Source organism: Empidonax traillii, unplaced genomic scaffold (genome assembly GCF_003031625.1).
Source record: "Empidonax traillii isolate 1590-97213 ecotype Southwest subspecies unplaced genomic scaffold, ASM303162v1 scaffold326:size758569, whole genome shotgun sequence".
NCBI lineage: Eukaryota > Metazoa > Chordata > Aves > Passeriformes > Tyrannidae > Empidonax > Empidonax traillii.
This window is the reverse complement of record NW_020955519.1, coordinates 528,889-543,435: the sequence shown is the minus strand read 5'-3', so window position 1 is coordinate 543,435 and position 14,547 is coordinate 528,889. Positions and strand designations below refer to the sequence as shown.

Here is a 14,547-nt window from a genome sequence, read left to right as displayed (position 1 = left end):
TATAAGAAAAGGTAGTGTTTATGGTAGTCTCCCTGCAGGACTCCTGTTAGGTCATTTATAACAATGCTCATACTTTCTGTCATTAGGTTCCTGTGGTCCCTGTTTGAAGCAGACATTGAGGTGCTGGAGCAGGTCCAGAGAAGAGCAACGAGGCTGGTGAAGGGACTTGAGCACAAGTCCTATGAGGAGAGGCTGAAGGAGCTGGGGTTGTTTAGTCTGGAGAAGAGGAGGCTCAAGGGTGACCTCATCACTCTCTACAACTACCTGAAAGGAGGTTGTTGCCAGGTGGGGGTCAGTCTCTCTCCTAGGCAATCAGCAGTAGGACAAGAGGGCACCGGCTTAAGCTCTGCCAGGGGAGGTTTAGGTTGGATATTAGAAAGAAGTTCTTTACAGAGAGAGTGATCAGGCCTGCCCAGAGAGGTGGTGGATTCACCGTCCCTGGAGGTTTTTAAGATGAGGCTGATGTGGCACTGAGTGTCATGATCTAGTGATCACAGTGGGGTTGGATCAAGGGTTGGACTTGATGATCTCGGAGGTCTCTTCCTACCCAGTTAATTCTATGATTCTATGATTCTATATCTTCATTGTGGGGTTGGGTGTTTTTATTTTGGTTTGTTGTTGTTTTGTTTTTGTTTGATTGTTGGGGTTTTTTTAGGGTTATCCTTTAGACCAGGATAATACAGTAAACAGTATCTAATACAGTACACAGTATCTATTATTCTACTACTTCTCTTTGCATCCCCTGTAGTCCCTGTTGTGCCTGTCTCTCTTTGCAGCTTTTAATGAAATGACCTGTTAAAAGTGGTGGGTAGCTCTTATTTGTGTCATCTATTTGTTCCTGCCAGTTCACTCAGGATAACTTGGTTTAAATAATGCTAGTCATCTAAGCAATATTGTTAAGATGTAAAAGATATTCTACCTCAAAATTTTGAGTTTGGATCAAAAATAATCTGCTCTCAAGTTTGCTGATTTCATATCTCTTTGTTCCAGACTCACCCTTATGGGCTTTCGTGGGAGCTTCAGTTTATTTTGTTGTTTTTCCCCAGTTGGTGCTGTCTAGTGCAGCAGGCGCTGAAGTCATTGGAAGTTTGATCATCGACTTGCATGAGGGAAACCTCAGGATCTGAGCATTTGATCTGGAGAGGGTGCTTAGCAGTACTCAAGCAAAGATCTGACTAAGTCAACGGGAGTTTTGCCACCTTCCAAAACTGCAGGATGGCACTTTGCCTTTGCCTTGCCCTCCCAAATGCTAAAGGGGGAAAGCAAAACAAACTAAAATCAACATGTTGTGCTCTGCTCAAACTACTTGAAAAGAAAATGTTTTAAAAAAATATTTATGCATCAAAACCTGTAGAGAAAATACATGAAGCATACTTATTCCAGACGCTTAATACTCACAATGTATGAACTTTAAATGGATAAAATCACTGTATGTTTTCCCAGGTTATCATGTCTTATGTGGGTATATGTTAGCAAAATGGGGTTACAAAATGGTGAGTTCTTATATAAAGCTCTTCCAGCATGATCTTTGGGTTTTTTCTTGTTTAAGCCTTGTATATAAGGAAAAATGATATGCCTGATTAAATGAAATCCAGAAACTTCCTAGGAAAATGGCATTTACATCCACATTAATGCCTCAATAGTAGTAGTATCAGTAGGAGATTCCTTCCCAGTGTCCAGGAAAAAGCAGCTGACAAGTAGAGATGTACATCTCTGTTACATATACATAATAATGAATGTATTCATTTTTATTAAGTGGGGGGGGGGGGGGGGAGAAGTGGAAACCTAAGCAGTGGGAAAACAGGTGTTTATTCTTCAAGGGTGGGAAGTTTTGACCTTTGAAAGGTGAGTTTCATCCCCAGGTGCAGTGGGTGCTGGCCCAGCCCACGGCTGCTGCCCGGGGCAGGATGGGATGGGGTGGGAGCGCTGCTAAGATACGGGTACGGCACCAAGGGTGGTTGTTATTACCACATGTCCCCCCCCGAATCGAAAGTTGAAGGATAATTAATCAAATACCTCCAATACTTAAACACGGTCTCACATTTTCGCATGGCATTCCTAGGCAGTTAAAGCTGCACAAGAGCAGCTGGTACCAGAGGGCTGCCAGACCTCGGGGACGGACTGGTTCCCGCTGGAAATGTGTCTGGGGGTTTGCGATGTCCCGGGGAATAAGATAGAGAATGACTGACAGGCCTTCTGAACCCGAACTAACAGCTGGAGGCTACTGCTCTTCCCATGTAAGAGGAAAAGTATTGCTATAAATCGGGAATCTTTATAGCTGTTCAGCTGAAGGAAGTTTTTTGGCTGTAAACTGTCATGCACTGCAGCTCCCAGTGAAAAGACTGTGGAAGTGGGGAGTCCTCTCTCCTGAGAACCAAAGTGCAATTAAGATCAGACAGAGAGGGAAGGAAATAAAATAAAATAAAGACAACAGGAATCTAAACCAAGGAAAAACTTTACGGTTTGGGCTTGTTGGATATTTTGGGGTGGTTGTTAGGTTGGTTTTGTTTTTTCCCTGGTTCCAAAGATTATGTATAAACTCCTGGAAACGGGTGTTTTCTTCATGGTCATTTCAAAATTGATAGCTGGAGAGACTTCTTTTTGGAAAAACCAACTAAATTTGAAAGCGTACATCATTTATCTGGGATGAGTAGCTCGCTCATTTGCTAAGTATTAAATAAAACTTGAGATATATCGAATTAAATTGAACTTCAACTCTCTTGCTTTTTCTAAAGAGAGCGATCAGTGCAAAAAGTATTAACTGTATAGATAAGTGTCTGCTGCCTAAGGACTTCCCATTTCTTGAGTGCATATACATATATGCGTAGAGGAATTAGTCCCTCTTTGAAGCATCGATCTGGAAGGACTAAATGGTGTTTTAAAAACTCAGATCACCTAAATACACATTCAGATCGTCTCTAGTTATTTTATTTATTATTTTTTTGTATGGTTCATTTTCCACGGAAACCGCTCCGTCGCTTTCAATTCCGGCTGTTCCCGGTGCTTTCGGCTCTTAAAACACGTTCACTGTCAGGTGGGGTAGAGCTGAGGAAGAGCTGAGGCTGGAGACTACCTACACGGGACCCATCATCACCACCCCCACTACTCTCGTCCCCTTTCCCCTCCACGGACCGTGCCCTAAAAGCGATGGGACTTTTGCAAGAGTTGAAAAGTCTCTCCCTGTCACCTGCACGGAGTGGGCGACTGTCCGTGCAAGTCCTTCTTCGGGGTTAGCCTTTCCCGGTGCTCAGCTTTTTGTTTAAGGATTAAGATGTCTGAAATGTCTCCCTCAAAGCACAAACCCGAAGTTGGGGCTGCCAGCCCATTCGAAGGCCAGCTTGCCGTGCCCCGGCGGGGCTTAAGTGCCCGTGGCTTTTGCTAGGTCGTGTTTGCTTGTTTTGAGTGGAGCGCCTTCATGAAATAAACACCTGATAGTGAAAAGATCATCTCCAACTACCACTAGCAGTGACTACGTATCAACTTAGTAAACTTTGTCCATAATTTCTTTGCAAAAGCTGCTTTCCCCTTCTGAAGAGGAAAAAAAGCAGGCGGTGCTCAGGTGGAAAGAACTTTAAGAAACTTTAACGCAGATATTAATCTGAAGGGTTAACATTTTTTTTGCATTTCTACACAGTGGTTGAAGAGAGACGGCTTGCGGAATTCGTCACATCAGGTTGAAGGGGGGGAAAAAAAGCTCTGCGGAGTTAATTTAATGATATATGGCCCAAAGGGGCTATGTAATGAAAATACAGCCCTAAACCGTAGCTCCTAAACCAAAAAGAAGCCGAAGGTAATAGTGGAAGGTCTGGGATTATTTGAAGTTTGACGAGGGCAGACGCGCTCAGGCTGCTGCTCAGCTGGGCGTGGAGCGTGGAAAGGCAGAACGTGCAGGCAGGAGGTGTCTCTCCGCAGAAAGAGCCGGTGCCCGGACTGAACCAGCGTCTGCATTCTGCAAAAAGAACCTTCAGTGTGCCTTCCCCTGGCAGCCCTGACTTCCAGCTCCTTCTGCGGCCAGACAGCTCGACAGTGTAACCCGGGCACTTTCTCCTAAAATATGAAAAATCACGGCAGAGATGATGTGCGGTGTTTGGAGAAGAGATGCCTATTTTAGAAACAGCTCTGATTTTTACACCGCGCCCCTTCTTTTTCCCTCTCCTTTGCTCCCGTTTAAAGGACTTGTTATTGTTTAAAGAGACCCCATTGAACTATTTCCTGCTCATTGTCACCTCTCTCACCCTCTATCCAGGGATTCTCACGGAAAGGTAATAAACTGTTTCCCTCACACCACAGACCGCCACAGCCCCGGAGAATGCAAACTGTTACAACACCGGCTGGCGGGAGTGCTTCAGAGCATCCCTCCTCTCCCTCGTCCCGGCTCTTGTTTTTGTGTCAAACAACTTTAAAAGAAGTTCAGCCCGTTGCAAAGTTTCACCCCTGAGGCTCAGCCTCCACTCTTGCCCGCAGGAACTCGCGGGGGTTTCTCCTTGTTACACGAAAGTGTAACTTTAGCTGTCGATCTGGTTTTTCAGAAGTACGTTTTTATTTAGGTGGGATGACAGGTAACCATCCATCTGATTTTTAGATTTTTTTTTTTTTTAATATTTTATCTAGGTAGGGTGGCTGGAAACCATCGCTGTCGAGCATCTCGTCTGCGAAGGCCCTTCCTATGCTGGTGGTGCTATGTGGCAAACTTCGACTTTTCTCACGGGTGGGCTCTTGGGCTCACTTAAAACCGGGGAGACGGTGGTGGGGAGTGCCCGTTCTGTGCCAGGTTCGTGGTCAGCCGCTTTACAGTGCTGTTTCGGCTGTTTGGCTAAATTTTGCTACAAGGTTTGTCGTTGCCAACTGCATCCTTCACTGAAGCAGAAGTTTCTGTCAAGGGAGCAGGGGCAGCGCGGGAACGGGGATGGGTGTGGATGCTGACAGCCTGCGGCTGCTTGCGGAGAAGGACTTCCCGTTTTTTCCCCTAAACATGGATCAGCGGCCGGGGTGTCTCCCGCCGAGGACTGACTGCCTAAAAGCGGACCGGGGGGCTCGCTGCGCCGGTGGCTGCGGCGGGAGGCGGGAGGGTGCCGCGCTCGCCGGTTGTGAGGCTGTTGCCGAGATGGGCCATTTCCTCCGCGGCTGCCGGAGCCCCGGCCCCGGCGGCTTTGATAGAGGTGCAAACATTTGGGGGCAGATTTACATAAAATAGCCGCGTTCAATCCCGCGGGCCGCAATTAAACATCACAGGCCCCCGCGGGCCCCGCTGTGATATGGCCGCGGGCAGCCAATGGCGGGGCCCGGCCCGCCGGATCAAAGGCGCCGCCCGCCAATCAGCGGGGCCCCCCCGTGGTCGCGGTGATGTCACCGGGGGGGCGTTTATGGCGGGCTATAACAGCGGCCCGGCCCCGCCGCCCTCGCTGGGGCCGCCCAGGGCCAGGGGAGGCAGGAGCGCCGGGCCCGGCTCCGCTCGGGGGCTGCGCCACGGAGCTGCCCCGTCGGGCGGGCGCGGGGCCGCAGCATGAGCTCCCCCGGCCCGGAGGGCGCGGGCAAGCCCCCGCAGTACCGCGTGGACCACCTGCTGAGCGCCGTGGAGAGCGAGCTGCAGGCGGGCAGCGAGAAGGGCGACCCCACGGAGCGGGAGCTGCGCGTCGCGCTGGAGGACAGCGACCTGTGGCTGCGCTTCAAGGAGCTCACCAACGAGATGATTGTCACCAAGAACGGCAGGTAGGGAGGGAGAGGGGGAGAGGGAAGGAGGTGCCGCCGGCCCCGCTCCCGTCCGCCCGCAGAGGGGCGAGGGGGTCCTGGGGCCGGGTTTTGCGGAGTGACCCCCGCCGTACCCCGCGCCTCCGTGTCGCCCCGCAGGAGGATGTTCCCGGTGCTGAAGGTGAGCGTGTCGGGGCTGGATCCCAACGCCATGTACTCCTTCCTGCTGGACTTCGTGGCGGCCGACGGGCACCGCTGGAAGTACGTGAACGGGGAGTGGGTACCGGGCGGGAAGCCGGAGCCGCAGGCGCCCAGCTGCGTCTACATCCACCCCGACTCGCCTAATTTCGGCGCCCACTGGATGAAGGCGCCCGTCTCCTTCAGTAAAGTCAAACTCACCAACAAGCTCAACGGCGGCGGCCAGGTAAGCCCTGGCACCGGCGCCAGGACATGTCGGGCAGCGGAGCTGGACCGACCCAGCCCGACTCGGCCTGTCCCTGCGGGGCAGCGGGTCCTGCCAAGCCCCCTGCTCGCTCACCCTCTCCTTAAAGCTCCTTTTCATACTGCTGGGGTGGGTTGTGCTTCCCCTCCGTCTGCCCTCTCCACCTCCTCCCCAACTTCGTTCCTTCAGGAGACTTTTCTTTCCACCGAAGATGGGTGCCTTGATGTTTTCTGACTTTCCTTTTTAGAAGTCTCTTTCTGATCTGAATAATACCAAGGATGTGGTAGATGAATCTTTCTGGCTAGCGTGTCACTGATGTGTTAGTGATTCTGCAAGCACCTTGTCAAGTAATAGGGATAAGAATAACTACGCACAAACTTGTGGTGTCTGTTCTCTGTGCACTTCTTCTCTTATAGCTTCAGTTTTAGGGTTTATTCATACCTGTTGCTTTTTTCTTTTAGATACTTTAAAACCTGTGTGCTCTCTGTACCTGCCAGCATCTACCACTGTTCTGTCCCTGCTCACCTGCTCTGTCCACTTGCTCACAGATCATGTTGAACTCCCTGCACAAGTATGAGCCAAGGATTCATATAGTGCGAGTGGGTGGCCCACAACGGATGATCACCAGCCATTCCTTCCCAGAGACCCAGTTTATAGCCGTGACGGCCTACCAGAACGAGGAGGTATGCACAGCAGGGAAGAAAGGATGCCACTACCAGGAAGTTTTAAGTGGCAAAGTGCATGTTACAGAGCAAAATAATGGATTTCTTTTCATGTTTTTCAGTTCTTCCTGTGCTTTTTTTTTTTAACCTAAATATAAAAAACTGAATTAATGCATGTAAATGCCCTATAAATGTATTATAGCGTTGATAAAGTTCTGATCACTGTCTCAACATGTACTGCAAATTCATTGTAGGAGAGTCATTCTTTAAAGATTCTGTGGGGCAAACAACTATGATAAAAAAAACATGGTTGTCATTTTCAGCTACACAGTGAAATAACTGGATGTGCCGGTTTTGGAACGGCCCTTTTTCTGTTAGCCTAAGTTTGTATCTATATTGAATGAATCTGCAAATTACCAGTCTTTCAGAGATTTCTTTGATGTTCATTTTGCTCTGACTTGAAATGTGGAGATTTTTATAACTCTTTAGTGTACTGCCTTTCTTAGGTGTTTCCTTAGATGATCAATAAACCTAGGCAATTCAGTGTCTTAGAATTTGGCAGAGAAACTAATTCCTAGCCCTTTGATAATACTTCAGACCTTAAAGAGCTGTTTAATTGATGTCTGTAGGTTGCTATTACGGCCCTACTTTTATTTCTTAAAAAGTAAGATTTTTACCAACTTCAGTGTATAGTCCCAATTCAAATCCTAATGTCAGTGTGATAATGAATGGTGATACTTGTGAATAAAGATATTTGTTGTTGTTTTTAGATCACAGCTTTAAAAATTAAATACAATCCGTTTGCAAAGGCATTTCTTGATGCAAAAGAAAGGTGAGAGTTCTTAATTTAATTCTAAAGTGTGGATTTTTAGTGTAGATTTGTAGAGGCATATTCTTAACTAATACAACACGGTTTCTTTTATAGAAGTGATCACAAAGATATGATGGAGGAAGTGGGAGACAATCAGCAGTCTGGGTATTCACAGTGTATGTTTCCTTTCATTACACATCATGAGCATAACTTCATCTCATCTGTTAAGTTAAGCAAAACTGTTAGACCGCTGTTTGCTGGCTGGCTTGTTAGTTCATAGGGAGAGTAGTATTAAAAATCCTTGTGATTGCGGTTTGTGCAGGTTTATGACTGTATAAACATTATGATCTCTGTGGTTAAGACTTCTTTTCTTACACTTAAAATTGTTTAATAGAATCTTGCAATTGCCTTCGTGTCCAAAAAGACAAGTGCCCTTGTATAAAAGGACAGCAATGTTCACAGGGATATGGAGACGAAAGTTTATTTCATAGAATTATTGAAACAGTACTTATGTTTTAAGTATTTTAAGAGAAATATGGGCACTTGCCCAAAGTTTTTTCAGATGATTAAAAAGTATTAGTGTTTTAATGATTTCTGTTTTCACAGATGTTTGTCAAAAAAGCGCGGTCTATAAAGGGGGAGAGTTGATTTGCAGTAGGAATTATTTTGTTTCAGAGAAAATACTTAATTTTTAAGAGTAGTTCTTAGCAGTCTGAGAAACTTCAGAGCTTAGCTACAGATTGAGCTCAAAGAGCGATTTAGAACTGAATAACATGCTAACAATTACTGAGCACATACTACCTACATATGGCAGGGTTTAACAATTTCTGTGTTTCTTTACTGTGATTGTAATGAAATGGTAATTTAAAAAATAACATTGACTTGACAAGGGGATTTTTTTAAGATGTTGTTTCTCTTCCTGCCTGGCTGCATTACATACCTCTCTTACAGACCTGTTGCTTCCCCACAGTAGGTAGTTGGCTTATTCCTGGGACTGGGACTCTGTGCCCACCTGCCAATCCTCACCCACAGTTTGGAGCCCCTCTGTCACTCTCCCCTGCTCACAGCTGTGAAAGATACTCGTCGCTGAGGAACCACCGTCCTGCCCCCTACGCCACCCCTTACACCCACAGAAACAACTCGCCAAGTAAGTCTGATGTTGCAGCTCTGTAGAAAGGTGGGGGATGAGCGGAGGGTTGCAAACTTTGAGCAGTGGCATCGTACACGATGCCCCAGAAATTAAGGTCGCTAAGTAGCTCAGTTTGTGCTGAAGGCTTGGGGTCAGCATTGCAAAGGAAAAGGGGTGATGGATACATGTCCCCAGTCTCTTTATGATGGAAAAACTGTCCCCTGGTAATTGATCAGACTATATTGAGCTGGCTTTGTCTTGTGCTCTTGAGTTCTTGAAACCATTGAGCTTAAACTTTTTTTTGTTACTTTTTTAATTTTGAAAATAAGGACTTTATTGATTATCTATAGGCAATACACTGAAATGAAGGTGTACGTCTGGTTCTTTTAGTATCCCTTATTATTAACACATAATAATTGAGGGCCTGATTATGTTAGTTTCAGTTGTCAGTAGCTGTAGTTAACGTCCATGCCATGACTGCATAAAAAGAAATAATATGGAGCTGAGTAAATTGCAGAGCTATTAAAAGTTGTGCTCAGAAATAGGCAAATGTCTTAAGGCTTAGTATCTCAAGCACTAGCTACTTAAGGGAGAAAAAAAACATTTTTAATTGTTTTTTTTTAAATATATTTTCTTTCTTCTCACAAAAGAGATGGTTAACAATTTTAGTCTTTTAGGCTGTGTAGATGTTGTAGGTTCCCATAAAAATTATTTAACATTTTGAATATGAAATAATACACAGGCTTCTAGAGTCAGCCTGACCAATCTCATATGTAGCTTAGCAGTTCATTTTGAAGTGAAAAACTAGCTTTCTGTGAACTTTTCTTGCATCGTGGAAATTTTTATGCAAGTTTTGTGATTTAAATAATAAAAGAAGAAAACACCTCTGGTGTTCCTTTTTGTTCCCTGGTCCTTGGCAAGAGATGGTTGTATGGGATTCCCTTTATAGCTTGCTAGTGCCTCTGCTATATTGGCCAGCCAGTTTTGGTCACAAGCAGAGTAGTCTAAGCCACTAATGGTGCCCAAGGTGGACTTCAAAGCCCATGGCAGCTCAGGTCAAAACTGGGATGTGTGATTCAGTGATATGCTTGTTATCCAGGTCTGCCAGACTGTTGCTGCCAGCGTAGGTGGTGGAGATCAAGAAAGTACCCTGCAAGGTCCCCAGGTGACTGGGATAGTGTCAGTAAAGAGCCTGCCACTTCCCACAGACTGAATAAAGAAGCACGGGCTAAATTAGCAGTAGTTTGCAGATAGCATTTTGGCTATAGCTTCTTCATAGAAATAAGACTTCACAGTCATGAGCTGAGCAAAACAGCATAACAGGGCAATGCCAGTGAAAGGTTGAGTTTGACACAATTGGTTGTGGCTTCATTTTTTCTTCTCTGTGTGGGTAATTTTGTCTTTTTTTTTTTTCTTTTTTCAAGGTAGTAGTTGAGGGAGGTGGTTTAAAGCTATAGATTGCATTTAAATACAAGATTATGTGGCCTAATTCTAGTGTGTTTAAGTGATTATTTGTTTTCTCAGCAGCCTATGCCGATAACTCCTCTGCTTGCCTATCCATGCTGCAGTCCCATGACAACTGGTCTTCTCTAGGAGTTACTACACACACAGCAATGCTGCCCATGAGTCACAGCACTGGCACAGCTACCAGCTCCAGGTAGGATTCTGTCCCTCAGCAGCCCTCAAATGGATGTCTTGGTACTTTCGAGGAAGAGGGGGCTGAAAAAGGAGATAGTCACCAGCAAATTAGAAATCCTTCTGGCCACGTGTGAATCATTAGTTCACTGTGGGGCCCTGAGAAGGACTATTCACAAGGAAAACAGAATTGAAGAAACAGAATTTTTTTTAGTGTTTTGGTTTTGGAAATGTAGCTACTAGTGACAATAATATTTGATAGATTATGGATTGAAAATCACTTAGACGAACAAACATTGAATTTGATGATGCTTCCTTAAGGTTCATCTCCTTTCAGCATAATGGTGTTTTAAAAATGTATTTTATTTCTTTCATTTTGCCCAGTCACTGCTTTCTCAGCTATCTCCATAAATCTTTGTTCTGCTACAAATGTTGGGGGCAGTGAACTGTATTGTGGAGAAGGAGCACACAGCTGGAGAGTAATTCTTTACTTAAGCACTGCCACTCTAAACAGTATAGCATGGTGGTGTAGGTCCATATACCTGTGGTGAAAGTCTTAGTATTTTGTGATCATAAAAATGTATCTTTTTTCCCCTTTTTACTTATTATCTTAATTAAACTTTTGGATCCTTTAGCAGAGATTTAGCTTACAGTTAGTCCCTTGGAACTAAACTTGAAAATTCAAAGACATACAGAAAAGGTGGTAAAATATTTGCTATTAACTACAAAGGGACAAGGTTTGAACATATTTCTCAACAATTCAGACCTACCATTCTATTTGTGGAAAGCATTTTTATTTGAACCATGAACATGGACAATCAGCTGTTAATCAGACTATGTGCTACTACTCAGTAGTTGTGGGTAGTAGGTATGTAGTACTAGGTGTGTTTATATATATGTGTTTGTGCATGTAGATACTTAGAGGAGAGAGAATGCAGAGGCTCTAGTGTCCTGAGGAGGCTTTTTTCCTTTCAAGCAGCCCTTTCTGTAGTATCTGTGTGATCTGCAGCCATCTGCAGTCTGGCACTTCCCCTTCTAACATGAGCTGATGAACAAGGAGGGCTGAGTTGCTGTATGGAGGCATCCATCCTTGTCTGACTACAGAGGCACCCAGGGGTTTAGGGCTTAACGGACTCATGGCAGTGTATTCAAACCTGCCAACCTCCAACAGCTGCTGTGTCCAGCCACCTCCACCATGTGCCTTTCCCCCTTATGCCATCGTGGCTCAGAAATCAGCTTTCAAACCTCTGCATTTTTCAGCCAGCCTTTTCATTCTTCAGCTTGGCTTAAATGGGCTAGTATACCTAGTGCTGGAACCTGCTGTTGGAAAACAGGGAGGTTGGATTTACTTGTGAGGCTGCCATGAATGTGAATCCTGCCTGGGGGTCCTTCGTACCTCACAGTGACTGGGAACTGCCTAGTGAATTTCATCGTCTCCAGCAAATAGACCCAGCATGGAGTCTGTGTTGTGACCTGAGAAACTGCCAGCAGGCGCTAGAGTCACTAATAACTTGTTTTGTTTATCACTTTCCCTCTTTCAGTCAGTACCCCAACTTATGGTCTGTGAGTAACAGCACCATCACACCGGTGTCTCAGTCGAGCGGGATGTCCAATGGCCTGAGCTCCCAGTTTTTGCGTGGCTCTCCTGCACACTACAGTGCTCTTCCTCACCCGGTCACAGCCACCTCCTCTGCCTCGCCCCTGTATGACGGCGGGGCACCCACGGACCTGCCCGACAGCCAGTATGATGCCTCCGCACACGCCAGGCTGGCATCCACGTGGACACCTGTCACGCCCCCTTCCATGTAAACCTCGACCTTTTCCTCTAAGGCAGACTTTTTAGCTACTGAGTTGCTTTAAATGCTTAATCCTTAAGGAAGACAAAAAGGAGACATGAAGGAAACTGCAAACAAAGCGTCTGCACTGCTTTGCATAGAGCATCTGCATTATACCTCTTATAGTGAACAGTGCATCACTGACTTCATGTAGAGTTTACAAATCTGGTGAGTGTGCAATTCTGAGAGCAGATTCACTGCTTTTAATATTTTTCCTTTTTTAAAGTTTGATAGACCTAAGTTTTAAGTTTTTTACTTAGATTCCAAGTTTCTCAGTGTTCTGATATATTTGGACCTGAAGTTTGGTGTTGTTCTTAAGTTACTCAAAACTGTTTTTCAGTAATTTTTTAAAATGACAAACTTAGCTATAGTCATGAGAAGAATTTTATTTACCATCTAGTTAGAAGCATTCTGAAATATGCACAAATGTAGCTGAGGAGTGAAGTTTTTGGAAAATCATGTGCACTAACACGTATTTGCCTCACAAATACGTTGTGTTCTTAACTGTATGCTTATTTCCTTGCTGCTGAATTAATGTTGAGACAATCTGCAAGAACTATAATTTTTCCAATAAAAACAGTATTAATGTTTGGTCTATAAAGTTTTACCCAAAAGACTCCTTTTAGAGGTAAGTTTTGCTGTTTGATTATGAAGATTTCAAATACCCATCAGCTTAACTAAACATCTCGCTTCAAACAGCTGGTGTCTAATTAGGAGCCCTATCCAAAACGTTTTGAGACATTGAAAATACATCACTGGTGGTTTTTTTTTTTTTTTTTTTTTAATGGTCTTCGTCTCAGGCCTTAAGGGAGGGAGTTCAACACCTGGAGAATCATTTTAATTTATTTTATGTCAGTCTTCTTCTCTGATCTGTATTTATTATTTGGTAAGTTACAACGTTATTTTCTACATGTTAAGATATGTAAATAATCCCTCAACCTGCATTGTACTCTTTTAAGACAATCATGTGGGATATTGAACAACATGGATGTAAGTAGTTAACTTATTGTAAGAGGGAAATCTGTAGTTATGAAGAATTTTGGGGAAAAGTGCAGATACCCTAAGATTTAAAATACACTGGCTGCTTGACTTGCTGGAACGAACAGGTCTTGATAAAATACCTCCTTCGTGACTGATATTAAGTAATGTGATCCAAATCTCTAATGTAAGCTAACCCAAAACATTGGCTTAAAGCGTGCCCTTAGACATGTCTCTTTCTTCCACTGGCAAATATATGTCCTGGGGTAAGGGAGTTCTTCTGCATAAGCCATAATAAATAACTTTTATAATGAAGTGCCTAAATAGTGAAGAAAAATTCTGTACCAGGGAATTCCTTAAATAACTGATTGATGTGTGCTCATGTGCTACAGTGCAACTTTAAGATGGAAAAGCAAGTATTTGCCACTATTCTGGGCTCTTTGGCACCCTAGGGGCAGATCCCTGTACCTCGAAAGGCTTTGGCAGGGCTTTCTCCCTGCAGAGGGATCTGTGTGCAACTGTGGGCTGCAGTCTCCTGGAGGTGGTACTCCAGCAGGAGAGGGCATCAGACGTCAACGGCTGCATGGCCGCATCCTCTGTCAATATGTAAATATCGATCTAAGTGCTCCTGTTTTATTGTGAAGGTACATTGTGTAAATGATGTAAGTGCATTTTTATTTAGACTATTTTGTAGAAATTAGCAACATATTTCATTGTGAGGTTTTATACTTGTATTTTGGGAGTATAATTTAACTTGAAAAAAAAAAAGTAAAGATTCTTAAAACCCTGTGCTTGATTTTTAGTTTATGGGAGTGGTGGGAAAGGTGAAACAAATACACATCAGCCATATTGAACCTGCACTCTGTTGACCTTCCACGGAGCTGTTTCACAAATGGTTCCTGCTGCAACATGGCTTGCATCTCTGCATGAAGGTTCAGAGAGTTCTCCCCTTCTTCCCTGATACCCCCCCACCCTCCCTTTTTTTGTTTGTCCCTCTTTTTGGTAAATCCTTGACTGCCTGGTGTTCAGAGGTGGTACCTGCACTTGGTGTTGTATGAAAGCTCTTTTCCCCCAGTGACCAGTGTGCAGAGTAAATGCTGGAGCTGGATGCAAGCCAGGCAGCTGCTGCATTTTACCTTGATAACCAGATTGTCAAGTGTGTTTCTGAATCCCTGCCCCCAGTAATAAACACCGAACTGCTGCCTGGTCCCTTCAGCTACTGAAAGAGTTTATCAGCTGACCTAGCACTACACTGACTCTGCTTAGACCTGAGTGCACAAATGTGTTGCTTCTGAAGGTTGGCATAGTGGGGGACCCCAGCCTATGTTGCAGAGGGAGCCAGGTTTATACCCTGCTCTCAGAGCAGA

General features: G+C 44.7%; 1 protein-coding gene across 7 annotated transcripts; it reads left to right on the top strand.

Moving 5' to 3' along the window:
• The first annotated feature begins 5,461 nt into the window (after nt 1–5,461).
• On the top strand, nt 5,462–13,936 carry TBXT (T-box transcription factor T). Of its 7 annotated transcripts, XR_003572091.1 has the most exons (9): nt 5,462–5,709; nt 5,848–6,112; nt 6,679–6,813; nt 7,563–7,624; nt 7,718–7,779; nt 8,574–8,750; nt 10,257–10,389; nt 10,752–10,880; nt 11,815–11,826. XR_003572091.1 is itself a non-coding variant. In XM_027891703.1 (8 exons), the coding sequence occupies exons 1-8, from the start codon at nt 5,504–5,506 to the stop codon at nt 12,174–12,176; spliced, it is 1,305 nt and encodes a 434-aa protein (XP_027747504.1). In that variant the 5' UTR covers nt 5,462–5,503; the 3' UTR covers nt 12,177–13,936. The 7 variants fall into 7 exon arrangements, 6 of the variants coding, with proteins under 6 accessions (XP_027747504.1, XP_027747506.1, XP_027747505.1 ...); XM_027891703.1 differs by lacking the exons at nt 10,752–10,880; nt 11,815–11,826 and adding an exon at nt 11,909–13,936 and having other exon boundaries at nt 7,721–7,779; XM_027891705.1 differs by lacking the exons at nt 10,752–10,880; nt 11,815–11,826 and adding an exon at nt 11,909–13,936 and having other exon boundaries at nt 8,577–8,750; nt 10,260–10,389.
• The last annotated feature ends 611 nt before the right edge of the window (nt 13,937–14,547 follow it).